The sequence below is a fragment of the Microtus pennsylvanicus genome, chromosome 3 (genome assembly GCF_037038515.1).
Source record: "Microtus pennsylvanicus isolate mMicPen1 chromosome 3, mMicPen1.hap1, whole genome shotgun sequence".
Lineage (NCBI taxonomy): Eukaryota > Metazoa > Chordata > Mammalia > Rodentia > Cricetidae > Microtus > Microtus pennsylvanicus.
This window is the reverse complement of record NC_134581.1, coordinates 104,716,678-104,733,542: the sequence shown is the minus strand read 5'-3', so window position 1 is coordinate 104,733,542 and position 16,865 is coordinate 104,716,678. Positions and strand designations below refer to the sequence as shown.

The following is a 16,865-nucleotide window of genomic DNA, read 5'->3' as shown; positions in this document are numbered from 1 at the left end:
GCTTTCCTGAGTTGTCTGGGAATGAAAAGGGCTGCAGTGCCCAGAAAGAGAAGCCGACAGAGACTTCTGCTCGGCGTAGGCAGCAGTAATCATGTGAGGGCCTCTCTGATTGTTCTGTTGCAGCCAGGAGGCTAGACCACACCCTGTCGTAGGGCGAGGTTTCCTGTGAAGGGAACTGAATTTTCCACTGTCAATCATTTGAGAAAAAATTCATCTGGAGTAAATCTCCCTGCCACCACCCCCAAGCTCCCTCTGATGCCTCCAAGAAGAACAGCTAGACCAACTGGCTTCCACGGGGTGGAGATAGCTGGGCTGGATCCCAGGGTGGAGTCAGAGGAGAGCTCAGGCTAGGCAGATGGCCAAATGGATCTCACATCCCAGAATGAGTTGGGTTTCTGCAGTCATCAGAAGGACCAGATCCTTTCTGAAATGGCAAGAGGACACAGGGCATCAAATCTTCATGCCTGCCACCAGCAGAATACAGGACAATAGGAACCAGGCAGGCACTGAGCAAACCAAGGCCAAGCCTCTAAATTTATATGTAAGCAAGGACAGTATCAAGCGGCCACCATTTTTTTTTTTTTTTTTTTTTTGCAGAGGAGAGGTCATGGACTGTTTATCATGGTGTTTACTGGATCCAGTGTGCCACACCGGCTTCCTGATCTCCGGACACGAAAGCCAGCATCCCCCTGAGGATCCCAGGACATTGAACTGGATGGTAACTTGAAAGAAAGTCATGGCTGCTTAAGTTAAGTGGCCTGATGAATCCTTGGAAATTGTTATAGTGGGGATACCAATGTAGGGGTGTGGCTTAAGTCCCACTCTGGTGAGCTGGTACAGTTCCTTACATGAAGTCCTAGCATAGAATAAGTGCTGGAAAAGCCTGGTTCTCTTAAATCTTTGTTTATCTCATTCATATAATGGGAGCTACCAAACCAGATCTGTGATGTATTTTCTCCCAGACCCGATCTATGTAAGATTTCTTGAGTCTTGCACAGAAGAGGGAAGATGTGGCAAGCAGCAATATTGTTTAAGTGAATATGTAAAATGTAAAAAAAATTAAATGTTTACAAATTTTAGATCATGCTGGAAGGTGTCCGAACACCTGCCTAGGGCCAGGAAGATGCCTAAGGTGAGCTGCTGCTACCAGCTGCTGAGTTCAGATGTAGCTTGCCACTACGGCCTGAGGTCAGCACCATTATTAGCCTACAGCATCAACCAAGGTTCAAGAGGAGTGGCTGACAGGACTGCTTAGCAAACTGTAATGCTCAAAGCTAAGGAAAAGCAGAGAATGAATCACCCAATGCTGGTCACAGGAGGGGATGCTATGGTCCCTGTGATGGCTAATTTGAAGTGTTATCTTGATTGGATTAAGAGACAATCACTAATGTCCCCAATCCCATCCCATATGCATCCAGAACCTCCCATTAGCCCAGTCCGGGTGGAAGCCTAGAAATAACTTGAAAAGAGACATGCTCCAAGGCACAGAACAGAGTGGAAAAGGCTGATGAGGAGGTCTGGAAGTATGTCTGGAAAGAGCTGACACAAGATCTTGCCGGTTATGAATGTGGGTGCTGGTGAACCTGCTCAAGACCAGAAGGCGAGCAAGAAGTAAGCTAATATCCAAACCTACACAGTGTGTCTCTGGTCTGTCCTCTCAGCCTCCAAGACACACTGCCTGTGACTTGTAAGGACCACTATTACCCAGTACACCTCTTTCTCTCTCTACTCACCCCAACCCCTCTGGTAAGAGACTCTTCCCCTCCTCATCTAGTCCATTTGCAGCTGCTTGGAGTTGGGGGTGGCAACGGGACTGAGATTCAGGGTGCAGGGTAGAGAGGAAGGCTGTGCACGACGTTTGGGCTATGCTTTGTCCTTTCCGTCTCTACTCCCTGTGGAATGTGGATATGCTGTGGAATCTGACCAGCTCCTTCTGACTACTTCATGGACCTTCCCTGAAGGATCCCTAGAATGGAGAAACTGTCCCATAGTTATTGACTGCGGATGCCTGCTGGGAAAGGGAAATTAGCCTAGACCCTGTTTGAGCATTTGCATGTTGGCCTTCGTTAGAGCAGCCCAAGTAACAAAGACGCCAAGCTCGTCCATGGCCAAAGTGAGACTCAGGTCACAGCGTGAACAACAAGGGAAGCAGGGCTGCTGGAGACAATCATCTGTGTATCAGTTTCCATCCTTCCTGCACCGAAGGAGATTGTACTGCCCAGCCCTCCCTTCCAGGGAGACAACAGCGGGTTCTCGGCTGGATACGCAAGACAGAGTACTTCTCTCTTCAGACAGGAGGTCAAGGGTGAGCATACCCTTTTCCCAGCACCCCCGGCTCATTTCTTTGTTAAATGAAGTCAGAAAGTCTAATGGACTTTATAAACCCTGAGACTTCCGTATCCCACAGTGACACGGAGGGAAGAAAGCAGCCCAGATTCTCAAGGGCTGTGTGGAGTGGAGCCTTCTAACATCCCAATGTTGGCTCAGTCACAAGCCAGAAACAGGACTTTGCTGTGTAATACCACTGGCATTCAGGTTTAGCCTATCGGGAGTCAAACACACGGGCTTGTATACAGCGCTCCAATTCCTCCCTCGTTTGAGAAAGATGCTGGGATGGGTGAACAATTAAGTTACTATTTTAAGGAAGTCACACAAATGCTATCTTTCGTTTCCCTTTAACTGGTCCCACACATCCTGCCCGGATAAGGCAGGCAAGAATAGCATGAGAAAACCCTTTCTCATGATACACTGGCCCACAGGGGAGTTAATGCTGATGGTTCCCAAGAAGGCTGTTCTTAGGAACCTTGCCTCTGCTCTCCCAGGGTGATTCACAGGGTCTGAGCAGACAACAGCCAAGAGACTCACTCAGGGTGCCAGAGCAAGAAGCCCCTGCACAGGACAAGCAATCAGGAAACAGAATGGGGCCAGTTTGCTCTGGGTGCCAGTGGGTTTCTTCCCAATGTCCATTTTTTCTAAAATAACTATGTATCCCTGTATACTAAGACATTAAAGTTCTAAAATGTCAGGATTTTGTTTGTTTTGTTTTTTAAGACAGGGTTTCTCCTTGTAGCCCTGGGTGTCCTGGAATTCACTATGTAGATCAGGCTAGCCTCGAACTCAGATTATCCTGCCTCCTCAAGTGCTGGGACTGAAGTCCTACACTATCATGTCCACCTGGCTTAAGTGTCAACTTTAAAGATACAGAATGAACTGAATGATTGCAAGGAACACATAGAAGATAGAGGATCACAGAACAAGACTCCAGGCTCCTCTGTAACTCCATAGTTTGAGGATGACAGTGTAGTCCATCACGGTGGGAAGACATGCTGGCTGAAGCTGTTTGCTCACATCTCAGCTGAGGGGAAGCAGAAAAGGGCTCACCAGGCTTCCTCCCTTTGATTCAACCAGGGACCCCATCCACAGGGTTGTACCATCATCTTCAGGGCAAGTCTTCTCCTTGCTATCATCCTTAAAGATGCAAATATGCTCTCACAGTCACGCCCAAAGGTATGCCTCGTAACACCCTAAGCATCCCTTAACTGAATCAAGTGGACAACAAAAATGAAGAGCCACATGACCTGGTCACCACCCTCAGTGGTATCCCATGACACGTTTGCATCCAGTAGAAATCAATCTTAGAGCTCTAGAACTACCAGAAAAGGAAGTCCCATCGGGGTAACTCGTTCTTGTGCCTATCTCCCTGTGCCTACTCCATAAATAGTTATTAAAGATTTATATATGCCCAGAACTGTTGTAAAGACAAAGGGAAAACCACAGTCTGTGAAGTGATAGCAGCTTTGCCTGCACACTGGACTGTGTGATTCAACGAAACAAGAACAGCAGAGCAAAACGACATTGATTCTTGGCTCTCCCTTCCAAGGTTTGTGCTGCAGAAATTCAAGATTATGAACTAGTCTCAGGATTTGAAAAGACTTTGATGCTAATGTTCAGCCAAGGCTGAGAACTCTTATGTGGTGATTTGAATAGGAAGGGCTCCCCTAGGTTCATATATTGGAACTGTTAGTCCTGGGCTGGTGGAACTGTTTGGGAAGGATTAGAAGGTAGGGCCTTGCTGAAGAAAGGTGTGTCACCGAAAGTAGACTTTGAGGGAATATCATTCCAATCTCAGTCTCTGAGTCTTCTCTGTCTGTCTGTCTGTCTGTCTGTCTGTCTCTCCTCTCTCCCTCTGTCTCTCTCTCTTCCTTTCACTCTCTATGCCTCCTGATTGTGGATCAGATGAAAGCCCTCAGCTACTGCTTCAACACCATGTCTACCTGCCTGATTCCAGTCCCCCTGACATCATGGCTATGGACTCACCATCTGAAACTGTAAGAGCCAATAAACTTTCTTTTCTTAGTTACCGCTGTCATGGTGCTTCTTCACAGCAAAACCAAAAAACAAAAAAACAAAAACAAAAAGCCCTATGACACCCTAGGAGTACATGGCACATGGAAACAGAGTTGAAGGATGAACTCAAGTTCCAGAGGACAAAGGAGGAGGAAGAGGGAGCAAAGGGGTTTAGGGAACTGGCCAGCCCAACTTGAGCGTTGTAGTAGCTGAGAACTCTTCCTGTGTCAGACCAAGAGCCTAGTTTACAGTAGAGCCAATTACAGGTAGTTAAGCAAACTGCTTTCTGTCCTTCACTGCCTAAACTTGGCTGTCCTGAAGCTTGCTCTATAGACCAGGCTGGCAGTATCAAACTCAGAGATCTGCCAGCCTTGGTCTTTCCTGTGCTGGGATTAAAGGTATGTCTTCCACACCTGGCTGTAATCTCTTCTGTAGTTCCTTTTCACAAGTTGGAAGCTAAAATGGCTGGGATCTTGCCCTGAGGTCACCACTCCCTTTATTCCATTTCTTAATCAATTTATCTCCTGGAACATAGGATTTAGCTCCATTCCACTTCCTGGTGCTCTTTTCCTCCTCAAAATTTACATTTTGTAATTTATCCTGCACAGCTTGCTCCTTTTCATTATAAATCTCTCTAAGCAAACACTAGTAACCATATGACAAAGTCTATAATCCTAGGGTACTTTAAGATTTCTCCTGCCAACAGAATTAATTCAACACTCTTCACATTAGCCTCAGGCAGACTCTTCGGACAAAGGCAAAGGCAGTCACATTCATCACCAAAATATCACAAGAATGATCTCTAGGCAACATACTAAAATTCTTCTCCTCTGAAACCTCTTGATCCAGGCACCCACAGTTCAACAAGTCATATTCAGTACCACTGTCTTCCATGCTCCTCCTAGTATGGACCATGGCAGCACTTAAAATATTCAACTGTTTTTCTAATCCACAGTTCCAAAGTCCAAATTCTTTCAAACAAAAGCATGGTCAGGCCTATCACATCCATACCCCAGTCTCTGGTACCAACTTCTCTCTTAGGGTTTTTATTGCTGTGAAGAGACACCATGACCATGACAACCCTTATAAAGAAAACATTTAATTGGGGTAGCTCACAGTTTCAGAGATTCAGTCCATTATTATCATGACAATATGGTGGCATGCAATCAAACATGCTGACAGTGATACATCTTGCAGGCAACAGGAAGTCATCTGACTGTCACACTGAGGGAAGCTTGAGCAAGAGAGACCTCAAAAAGCCTGCAGTGACAGTTCCTCCAACAAGGACACACCTCTTAATAGTGCCACTCCCTTTGGGGGCCATTTTTTTCAAACCACCACACAGCTACAGAGTTCTTAGAACCCTTGGAATGTCCCAAGAGGTGACAAAATCCTTTTGTAAGTCTATTCTAATCAGATAACTGGAAGCTGATTGTTAACAGAATAATCCTATCTTTAGCAGTTGGGAACTTTGGATTGGACGCAGCTCTTTTCAGTCCCTGGTGTTCAACCTGACCTCTGGGAAGGGCCGAAGACTGCATCAGTCTCCAAGGTGGTTCCCAGTTAGTGGCACTACTGAGGGAGGTTATGGAACCTTTAACACGTAGAGCCTTGCTGAAGGAAATATGTCACTGGGGTGGCCCTTGAGGATGCCTAGTTCTGCCCTACTTCTAGCTCGCTCTCTGCTTCATACATATGGGTGGAAATGTGACCCCTGAGATTCCTACTCTAGCCACCTTCTGTCATGCCTCCCCCACCATAAGGCACTCCCCCCTTAGAATCATAAGCCCAGATGAACCCTTCCGTCTGTGAGTTGCCTTCATCATGGTGTTTTAGCACAGAAATGAAATAGAAATTAATATAATCACAATGGCTGAAGATTATCTCTATCTTACCTACACAAGATAGAGCCTCTCTAAACACTGAACGAAATTTGGAGAGATTTTGGGTTGGGGATCATACCCCCATGGTAGGAAGCAGCATACCCCAACTCTACATGACAGATGGCCCTATGCGTAGGACTGCTCCATATCTTGCCCTGTGTGGCTCTTCATTTGAATCTTCACTCATATCCTTTATAATATCCTAGCAAATAAAACCAAAGCATTTTCTGGAGTTCTACTGACTACTGTTGAACTTGAGTGTAAGCAGGCTTTCTCTGGGTCACCAACCAGCTCCAAATCATGACACAGAGACCTATTTAGTTATGAATGTTCTGTCTTATTCTTGCCCCACTAGCTCTTATAACTTAAATTAACCTGTTTCTCTTTATCTATGTTTTGCCTCAGGGCTCTCTCTCTCCTTTCTTTTATTTCTTTCTTTCTGTACTACTCCATCCACAGTGTCCTCTGGCTGGTAGCTGATTGGTAGCTGCCTGGCGGGTCCCGGGCATCTTGCTCTCTTTCTCTCTTGTTCTTGTCTTTCTCCTTTCAAGCCTAGATTTCTCCTCCTACTTATTCTCTCTGCCCACCAGCCCCACCTATCTCTCTGCTGCCTAGCTATTGGCCATTCAGCTTGTTGTTAGACCAATCAGGTGCCTTAGGCAGGCAAAGTAACACATCTTTACATCTTAAACAAGTGCAGCATAAACAAACGGAACACATCTTTGCTTAGTTAAAGTAATAGTCCACTTCAATGCAGGAAAATGTTATAGAAATCTTCAATTTGTAGTTAAATAATTCCACTTCGAAGTGTAAAGTCACTGCTTGTAACTAGCATCAAAGATGAAGCAGCCTTGTGTGGCTGAATCCATGCCATGCACTAAGTCTGATAAGACATGGTGGGATCTAATTAGCTGCTAGAACAGCCATGTGAGATCCGCATAGGACAGGACCACTGCTCGGTGTAGGAAGCTTACCCAGTGGTGTCAACATGGTGGTGGGTAGGGAAATCATTTCTTCCAGCTTCTTTCTACCTCTTGGTATGACCTAGCCAGGCCTAACCCTCTGCACCCAAGCTCCAGAAACTACAACTACTTGGTGAACTCACCAAGAAGGGTGTCTTCCCTGCTGTGCCTACACCAGGTGCCAGACACTCTCACGCCCCTTTTTCCCAAAGGAGAAGCAGGAACTCCCTTTGACCTGAATCGTGTGAAAGAACTCATCCAGGCTCTCTCATCCAGAGAGCAGCTCTGTCAGGGAGAACAAACGCCTGGGGGATGTCGGGAATGCACTAGCCTGAAGCATAAGCAAGTCCAACAAACACCTTCAGCTTCCGGCTCTTCACGGCACCTTAGGAAACAGGAAGCAGAAGACTCAAGAGAGCATAATCAGAACCTATATATTTCTGTTGTTTACAAACTGCCCAACCTACAGATGGTTCTTGTTACTATGGTTGCTTGCAGCCCAAACAGAAGAGTCCCCTTACCTCTGCCTGAGAAAACTGGCTTGCCTCAGGAGAGCTGAAGAACAAAGGTTATTCTCTCACTCGAAATTAAAGAGAAGAAAGGTCATTTTCTCATGTACTGCCCATTTGGGGAGCTGCCTCTGTTAATAGTGCCTCAGCAGAGAAACGCAGCCTGTTAATCCCAGAGGGAGATGTGGAGATGAGAGGGGAGGCAACACCTAGGCCTCCAGAGACATACATTGTCGTTCAGCAGAGACTACTCGCAGCCAGACAAGCAACTTCCTCTGGGCAAGCAGTGCCCAGCTTACCAGTGCTCCTGCCCAGCTCCCACACAAGGGGTGGAACTGTGTCTGCCATACTGTGACGGGGCACATGGAGACGTCAGGGTGGAAGGGTACAAGTGGAACACAAGACCCAGTCCCTTCTCGCGAATAAGCCGCTTCTGGAAAGTGCTGTGCATGGCACTGCATTTAAAGAGGATTCACCACTGGGCCTGGAAGAGCAGCTTTGCTCAAGTGTTGGGTGGGAGATTCTGTCGACAGAGATGAAGCAGTCTCACAACCTGTGTGAACCAGTTTTCCACACAGACAAAGCTCTCTCCCCTGTCTCAGGATGCAGCCTTGGAAGTCAGACTGTTTGTTTGTATGATTGGTTTTTTTTTTTTTTACTTTTACTTTTTCTTATTCTGGAAATGGGGTCTCGCTCTATAGTACAGATTAGCCTCATAGTCACAGCAATCCTCCTGTCTCAGCCTCCCAAGTGGTGGAGTTTCAGGCATGAGTCACCGCATCCACTTTCTGACCTATTTTGAGTGCTTGGCTCCAAGGAGGGGACGCAAGTAGCTGCTAGGATGGAATTTCCCTTCCAGGGCTGTGGTGTATCATAGACGAGGCAGGCGACAGCAACAGCCGGTCTCTGGCTCTGAGGACAAACACTGCCATGGGCAATCTCTTCACTGTTATTGCTGCCTTACATCATCCCCTCAAATCTTATTTCAAGGCAGGGCTCTGCAGCTGGTAAGAGTCTTGGCAAACCAAACTGCTAGTAGCTGAAGAAACACTGAGAATAGAGAAGGGAAAGGAGCCCAATACTGGCCACCAAGTGAGGGTGGACACAGGGATGCAAGACTGTCCTCCGTCCGCGCAGGGAAGTCTGTCTGTCCCTATTCACTAAAGACCACAGGCACAGAGGATACAATGTTCAATTCCCAATGCCTACAGACTCAATGAGAAGTGAACATTAGGGAGGACCCTAAGACCTGTAATTTAATGACTCTGCAGCTGCTTCCAGAGAAAGAAGACCTTTAACAGGGTCCTTCTCCTACAGGTACTCTGCAAGACAGAGGCAGACACCAGCAACATGGTGAAGGATTCAGGATGATCACAGAAGCCAGGTTTGGAAGTTCGTGGTGCTGCAAGTAGCAACTGACCTGGGCACACGGCACACACACCACACACACAGACACACACAGACACACACACAGACACACAAGCACACCCTTTGTTTTAGAAGTTTGTTGTGCTTCAAGTAGCAATTGACCTGGGCACACGGCACACACCACACACATACACACACACACCCCTAAAATGCTCCAACCAAGCAAAGGCTGGTGGCCAATCCCAGAGAATGGAGCCTGCACCCAGGCAAAGGCTGGTGGCCAATCCAAGACAATGGAGCCTGCACCCAGGCATGGCTCCTGGACTTTTCCATGCACCTTCCACAAAATTCCCTCAGGACCTTCGCGGTTCTACAGCGGAATTCCAGCAGTGAGAAAAAAAAAAAGAAAATGACTTACCTAATTCCTCCAGGCTGTAAGGTGCGGGATTGGCATCCACAAAATCACTGTCTGGGGGAAGAAGGAAAGAAAAAAATAAAAATTGAGTCTGCAACCAGGACCAATAAATCAGGCATCCTGAAGAACTCAGTTCCCTTAGATAAGAGCGGGACTCTCTCTCTTTCCAGCGATTAGACTCGGCGAACCTGGATCCACGCGGGGTTTGAACTGCCTCATCCACTGAATGTGAGGACTTGCTAAAGAAACTTGGGGAGCGATTTGGTCTAGGCGCTGTCATCCAGAAGCTCGCAGGTGCGCACCGACTTTCCTGGTTGGGATCGCGCAGTCCCTGGGGGACGGGGGACGGGGCTGAGACCCCATCGTCTTCCCCTTATCCCCTGGGGCGCATCGCTGGTTCCAGCTGGCCCGGCGCGGACACCTCAACTCTGAGAAACCCCAAAGTTTTCCTAGATCGCGGAGGCTCGTGGGCACGCAGCGGCTGAGACCAGAGCTCCATGAGCCCACCCGGTCCCAGGGCAGGCATGCATCCCCGCCCGTTGCTAGGCAACCTTGGCCATCACGAGGTATGCGCGCGAGCACATGCACGCGCTGACTCCCCACTCCCCGTCAGAGAATGTGTTCCTGCACCCTAACCCTTTTGCCCATTTGTTAAAATTTTGAGCCTTGCCAGCTCTGAACGGATCCACTGCTCCTCTGCATTGGGTGTGCCCTTCTCCAAGTGCCGTGGCTTCAAAGAGAATTTTCAGAACTGGGCACTGTCTTGGCAGCCAGGAGGGGCGTTCTATGCCTTCCACCCTTCCTTCTTTTTAATCTGCATTCTAACTGTAGCCTGAGCATTAATCTCTCCTCCGAAGAGCCCCCTTGGTTTAAATAGGCTAAGTAACTTGGTCCCCATTTCACCATTTTATGGACAGGGAAGCAGTACCTGAGTAGTCGGGGCACACAGAGATAGACTTCCCTGTTGTGATAGGCAGAGAAAGAAGTCAGCCTTTCTCTAGTGTACCTTGACTGGTTTCAAGCACAGAATGGAGACACGGACGTTTCCATCTGAGTGTAACTAGTATCTGATAGCTTCCGACACGGGAATCTCTTTGTCTGGATCACTGAACAATGTGGGCACACCCTGTGTATTTTCCCGGAGTGATGGTGATGGCTCTGCCAGGTACGACTGATGTTTGGGATCAGAGGGGTGAAAGAGAAGGGAGGAGAGAGAGATCCTGGCTCTCTCTTCCTTAAAGGACTGGGGCGGTTGGCAGTTCAGAGCTTCTGGGGCCTTCTATGGCTCAAAGTGGCTAGGGTTGTGGCTGCAGAGTACTGCAGCCCTGTGTCTTGGTCAAAGTGTTACCCTGTAAACATGTAATCCTCGGTTTCCATGTTCAGCTTTTAGTTACATAACACTGTGGAAGACTAGAAAGAAGCACCAGCCTGCATTTCTCACGGAGCCCCAAGGAGAGGTTGTCCTTCCCCGCCCAGGCAGCCGTTCTTGAACCAACACTCCATCCTCTTATGACTGTTGTCTTATGAAAGACGGAAGTTCCAAACTCAAGAACTGAATATATAGGAATGCATGTTTAAACACCACTTCACTCCTTACACGCGCGCGCACACACACCCACACACCCCCCCCCCACACACATGCACGCACACACACCAAGATCCTTCCATTACTCCCAGCAGCAATAAGATTGATTTTGTTTTATCTTCAGTCTCCTCTCTGCAGGTATCTTTGAATTCCTTGCTGTCTGACCCAGACCATATTCCTGTTTCTCCCATTCCTTTTGGCGACACACAGACCTTCGTGTCCTTCTGACTCCTGAAGGTATTGCCATCTGGCTTGCTGGTACTTTCCTCGGTCACACTGCTGTGACTATTCTGGACTTTTTCATTTGTACATAGCAGATTCTTCTGCTCCTCCGTCTCCTCAGCTCTTTGACATCTCTCACATCCTTTCCTAGTCCCCTACTGTCATAGCAACACCATCCTTAAGATCAAGGCTGGTACTGTGCTCTTCAACACCTCCTACCTCTCCAGTCTGCCCCTTTATTTAACCTGAAGTCTCCTTGACTCTAGCAGAATCTAAATGAACCATTCCAGCTTCTTCCCTGCCCTGCACGTGGCTCATGAACTCCCTTCCATCTTGCCCTCCTAGTTTCAGGACGATTGCTATCATTTCTCATTTATTTGTCTCCTTGTAAACAAATAAAGTCTGATGGTTCGTTTTCAAAGGTGCCTCAAGCCAGTTATGTCCAGTTACAAATGAACAAATTACTAGAGGCCTATTAATATGTACCACGTCAGCTATTCCTACATACACAAATTTTGCTCCTCCTACCAACAAACCCAAACTGTAAGTTTAGAATAGAAAGTGAACAGTCGAGTTAGGCTAATAACCTAAAGGGGTGACAAGGCCATATGCCCAATGAGCTTTGAAATAAACAGGGTTGAGATGTTGAGATGGTCCTACAGATGGCTTTGTTGAGAAACAGACAAACGTGACAGAGAAACCCAAGACCTGGACGACATGTAAGATCATCCCCTCCTGATTACACAGCCAAAGAGAAGAGGAGGAAGAGTCTTACGGAACTGGGATTTAAAATCTGTTTTCCCGCTAAATCAGCACGCCTGCCATATGGGGCGGGTGCAGGACCCCAAAATGCAGTGAGCTAGCTGGCTCCGGGGCTCTAAGGAAGTGGGATCTCCATTTCTCATACCCTCAAATCAACACTTCCTCTGTTCTCCAGCCCAGCAATCACGCCACATATCCCTGCTGCATTTTCTCCCTGCGCTCCTCATCTAAGAAGGAACCACCTGTCCTGATACAAGGCCAGTTCCATTTGTGAAGCAGCCCTGATGGACATGGCTTCTCTTCCCCATCTGAACTGATGCCTGCCTTTGTCTCTTCCGTCGAGGCTACAGACACGCCGATTCCTATATTAACTCCCATCTTCTTCAACTTCTCCCTTCCTCCTCCCGCCCTCAGCTGCTTTTCACAACAGAATTCATCTAAAGAATAGTCTGTATCAGTCTGACTCTCTCTTCCTTTTACTCTCAGAGGCAAGCCAACAAACTTGTCTGTATGCTGAAATGTCCTCTTTAGCCAAGGTAGAGTCCAGTCTCACCCTTGTCAATTCCACAGCCAGTTCCTCCTACTGAGGGCTTCAAGGCCGCTCAGACCTGAGTCTAACACCAGCTGAACCATTTGCTGGCAATTTCAGCCAGCCTTTATTTTCTATAAAAATGGAGATTATATTGTCATCTAGTAACTGCTTGTTGCCAGAGTACAAGGTCATTCATTAATTCAAGAAGAGAGACAGCCTGTTGTAGAGACTGAAAAGTTGTGGGTTATTGTTGGGTCTGGTATGCTTTTAGAGCTCATGCCAGTGGGCTCTTTTGTTTACTTACAAATTTTAGTTATGGAAAGAAAAACACTCACCACAAAATATACTCAATTAAGGAGGAATGGTGTTCATTGTTTCTAGCACTTGGCTTGTGCTGCACTAACTGGACTGAGAAAGCTGGTTGCCCTCTCTGAATAGTGCTATGGTTTAAACATGATACCCTAAAACCTGTGTACAGGAATTGTTACTCCCAAGTTCTAGTGTTCATGCATAAGACCTTGAAGAAGTGATTAGGATTTGATGAACTTGTAAATGAACCTCCCTTGGTGGCATTAGTGGCTTCCTAAGAGGAGGAACTAAATTTGAGCTGGTACTCATGCTATGGCCCTATGTGGTACCTTCCAGTAGGTTCAGGATGCCGCAAGAAGATCCTCATCAGATGCTAAGCACATGCCAGCAACACATGCTTGGGCCAGCCTCCAAAACCACGAGGCAAGAACATTTTTATTATGCACCGCCAGTCTCCAGTGCTTTGTTACAGCAAAGGGAACTGATGAGGACAGGGTAACGAATGTTCTACAGGGTGGTCAGAATACAGAGTCTGACACGCTGTTTGGCTGAACTGCTCTAATCCGCAGAGGACTTGATCTGTCACCAAAACGGAGAGTTACAAACCAAGGACTTTCCTCCCGGCACTTCAGTAACTGGCATTTCCCAGTCGCCTGGGAGCTAAGGAGAACACATATTTTTCAGTTTCAATATTTGCTACTAAAAAACTTTTCTGGAATATGACTCCAATTTTCGATCTTATGAAGTAAAGTGAACAATTTTTTTCTTATTTTATTTAGGTAATTGAATGTTGTACATGCCAGGCATGGTAGCAAATGCCTGTAATCCCAGCACTCTGGAGGCCAAGGCAGGAGGATAGGAGCTATAGGCCAGTCTGGACAAAGAAGACAGACTGTCTCTAACAAACAAAGAAGATGTACGTTGGGAGTGTGCCCTGCTTCTAGCACTGTTTCAAGAGCTGCAGATTCAGAGCAAACCCGGGCCAGCCCTTCTGTTGTTTCCTTCCTTCCTTTTCTTTTTCCTTCTTTCCTTCCTTTTCTTTTTCCATTTCCGTGTGTGTGTGTGTGTGTGTGTGTGTGTGAGAGAGAGAGAGAGAGAGAGAGAGAGAGAGAGAGAGAGAGAGAGAGAGAGAGAGAGAGAATAAGCCCAAGGCTACATGGGCAATCATCCTCCATCACTCCTCCAAAACTGTATTCAGTGAGGCAAAGTCTCTTAGTCAGACCCATTGACAATGATCACTCTTACTAGCTGGCTTGCTCTGGAAACTCATCCTCGACTTCTGAGTCTGGAATCACTGTCAGTTTGCCATGCCCATTCAGCATTTAGGGAGGTTCTAGGAAACTGAACTCTGACCCTCGCAGCTGATTGGCAAGCAATTAACCACTTCCTATCACTTCCTAAAAAGGGTTTCCACCTCAGAGGACCTTCCTGGCTCCCGTGGTCACATGCCAAGTACTTACTCTAGAAAAGCATGGTTTGGGAGCATCACTGAGTTATAACGGACACTGCGCATTCAGTAGCTGTCCGTTATGAAGGGGACACTCGCTCAGGAATGACAGCTGCCTTTCAAAGGCTCAACTTCCCTGCAGATAGTACTTCCTCACTAGATTGTTGGGAGAAGCAGAGCGGGTGTGCATTCTCCCGTGCAGGGGTTCCTAACAGTTCAGTGTGCTACCTTTCTATGTCCCCGCTGGAGAGGGACCTCCTTCCTGCTGCACTGGCCCCTGTAGACAGTAAGAGGGAGTCCCTGTTGCCATTTCAAGGGCAGCAATATTAAAAAGCTAGACACAAAAGGAGAAAGCAGCAAAGAGAAACTCTCTCGGTGGCACAGGGAAGCTTTTCCATAGAAGTAGAATAAACAGAATGAGGGCTTCTCGTGATGCTCTCGCTGTTGCCCTGATGCACAGCAAAGCCAGGGCCTTTGGAAGGTAGCTTTGGACCCCACCTCCTAGCGTAATACTAGTTATTTTCCTAGGCTTTGAAATATTTGTAAATAGACAAGACCATGCCATTTGATCGAGGTCAAGGAAAGAGACATTCAGTACATACAGGCACAAACATTGGAAGCCTACTTCCCATCTGCCCGAACCTCCAGCTTCAACCTGAACTGCAACCTCCCCCCCCCCGCCCCCGCCCGGCTTTTCATTCCTCCACCCTGGTTGTTATCTTTTGAACATAATTAAAAGTGTGCGTGAACTGCGTGTGGTGGCTTGAGCTTGTAACTCATGCCTGCCTCAGATAGGAGGATCCCAGGCTGAAGGCCTACCTGAGCTACACAGTGAGTCAGACAAGACCATTTCAAAGAACAGGCAAACGTAATGTGTGTGTAAATTGTTAAAAATAAGCTACGTATAATTAACACAAGAAGCTAAGTTGTGCTTCCATACATAAAATAAAGAATACTTTTAAAATCAAAGGCAACATATTTCTAAATTAAATTTTGCTTCAGTCTCAATTGTTAGCTAAGGTATTGGCTATTTCCTGTTTAAACAGCAGGCAAATGTATTGAAAACTCACAGAAAAGAACATATGCCCACTTTTCAAATGCTGTACAATTTTAAATGAAATTTGGATGTTTAAAGGAGTGCACCTCAGAGATCTGGAACATTCCATGAGAGCTTTATTTCTCACTATTGAGGCATGCTTACACGGCTACGCTGGGTCTCCCTTCACTTCTAGAGCTAAGAACACATTCCAAATGCTTTCTAGAATGGCCGTGAGTGTTCCTAGCAAAATGCCCAGTTCCACTGTCCCCGGCAACCCCAACAGGAGTGTGCCCTGAGTAGTATAGGAAGGTTGCCAACCCCGGCTGAGCCTCTGCTGCTGAGGGAAGCCTGTCCGGAGGCCCTGCGTGAAGGAAGGGCAAAAACAGTTTGTATGAGCGGCTTTGAATCTGAGAACTCACCAAGAGCACCCCATCATTTACACAGAGGAGAAAAGGCAGTAATATCTTACAGTAATCCTCTAAGATTGGCAGTGTTGAGGGGTGGGGGTCACTGTTCAATGCCATCTTTTGTCAGTTTGACAGAAGGTAGTGTCATCTGGGAAGAGGGAACCTCAACTGGGAAAAACCTTTCTGCATCTTATTGGCATATAGGCACATCTGTGGGGCTTCTTCTTGATTAACAATTGAGGCAGGAGAGCTCAGCCCACTGTGGGCGGTGCCATCCCTTGGCAGGTGGGCCTGGTTTATATAAAAAGCAGACTGGGCAAACAGAGGAGAGCAAACTAGTAAGAAGTATTCCTCCCTGGTCTCTGCTTCAGTTCCTGTTTCCAGGTCCCTGCCTTGCGTTTGTGCCATGACTTCCTCTCAGTGTTGAACTATAGATTGTAGGCAGAAACCCCACCCCACCTACAACTTGCTCTTGGCCATGGTCTTTATCACCGCAACAGAAAGCTCTAGGACACAAGATGTGCTACAAATTATCCTGGCACAGAAAAGAGCTACATGCTGGGTGTGCAGGCTCTTGCTCGTGCTCCCAACACCTGAGTGGCTAAAGCGGGAAGGTTGCTGTGAATTCGCCACCAGCTGGAAAGCAGCCCGGCCTACAGAGTTAGACACTGTCCCTATGGAGGAATCCTCCAACAAGTCAGGCTGGACGTGGGCGGAGCTCACTAGTCTCTGAACAGCCTTCCCAGCCCCTTGCCTGGGGAGATCGCCAGTGAAGGACCGAAGAAGCCAAGCCCTCCTGCTGCTGCCTCCCCTCAAGGCACCCCACTTTGCCTGTCTTTTCTGCAGGTATCCATCTGTTTGCAGTTAAGTGGAGAAGCAGCTGCGGCCTTCCTACTTTCTCTCCCTGGAACAAGGGAAGACGATGTCGGGGTGGTGGCTTCAGCAGTGCAGCTGCTGGTCTGTCACCTTGTCCCCATCCACACCTCCAATGACAGGCACAAACCCAAGCACAAACCCACCCAGAACCTTTGTGCTGCGCCTCCTCGTCGCTGTTGGTTTTTACCAAAAGGCCGCTTGC

At 47.4% G+C, this 16,865-nt stretch overlaps 1 protein-coding gene across 4 annotated transcripts in view; it reads right to left on the bottom strand.

Annotated features, from left to right (window-relative positions):
• Amotl1 (angiomotin like 1) overlaps window positions 1-16,865 on the bottom strand; it is a 119,374-nt gene that overhangs the window by 80,910 nt on the left and 21,599 nt on the right. For 3 of the 4 annotated variants that reach the window (XM_075966802.1, XM_075966801.1, XM_075966800.1), the window contains one exon: window positions 9,488-9,538. In XM_075966802.1, coding sequence (XP_075822917.1) covers window positions 9,488-9,538 — 51 coding nt within the window. Of the gene's footprint in view, window positions 1-9,487; window positions 9,539-9,672; window positions 9,719-16,865 lie in introns of those variants that run through there. The other variant, XM_075966803.1, reaches the window with a different exon arrangement.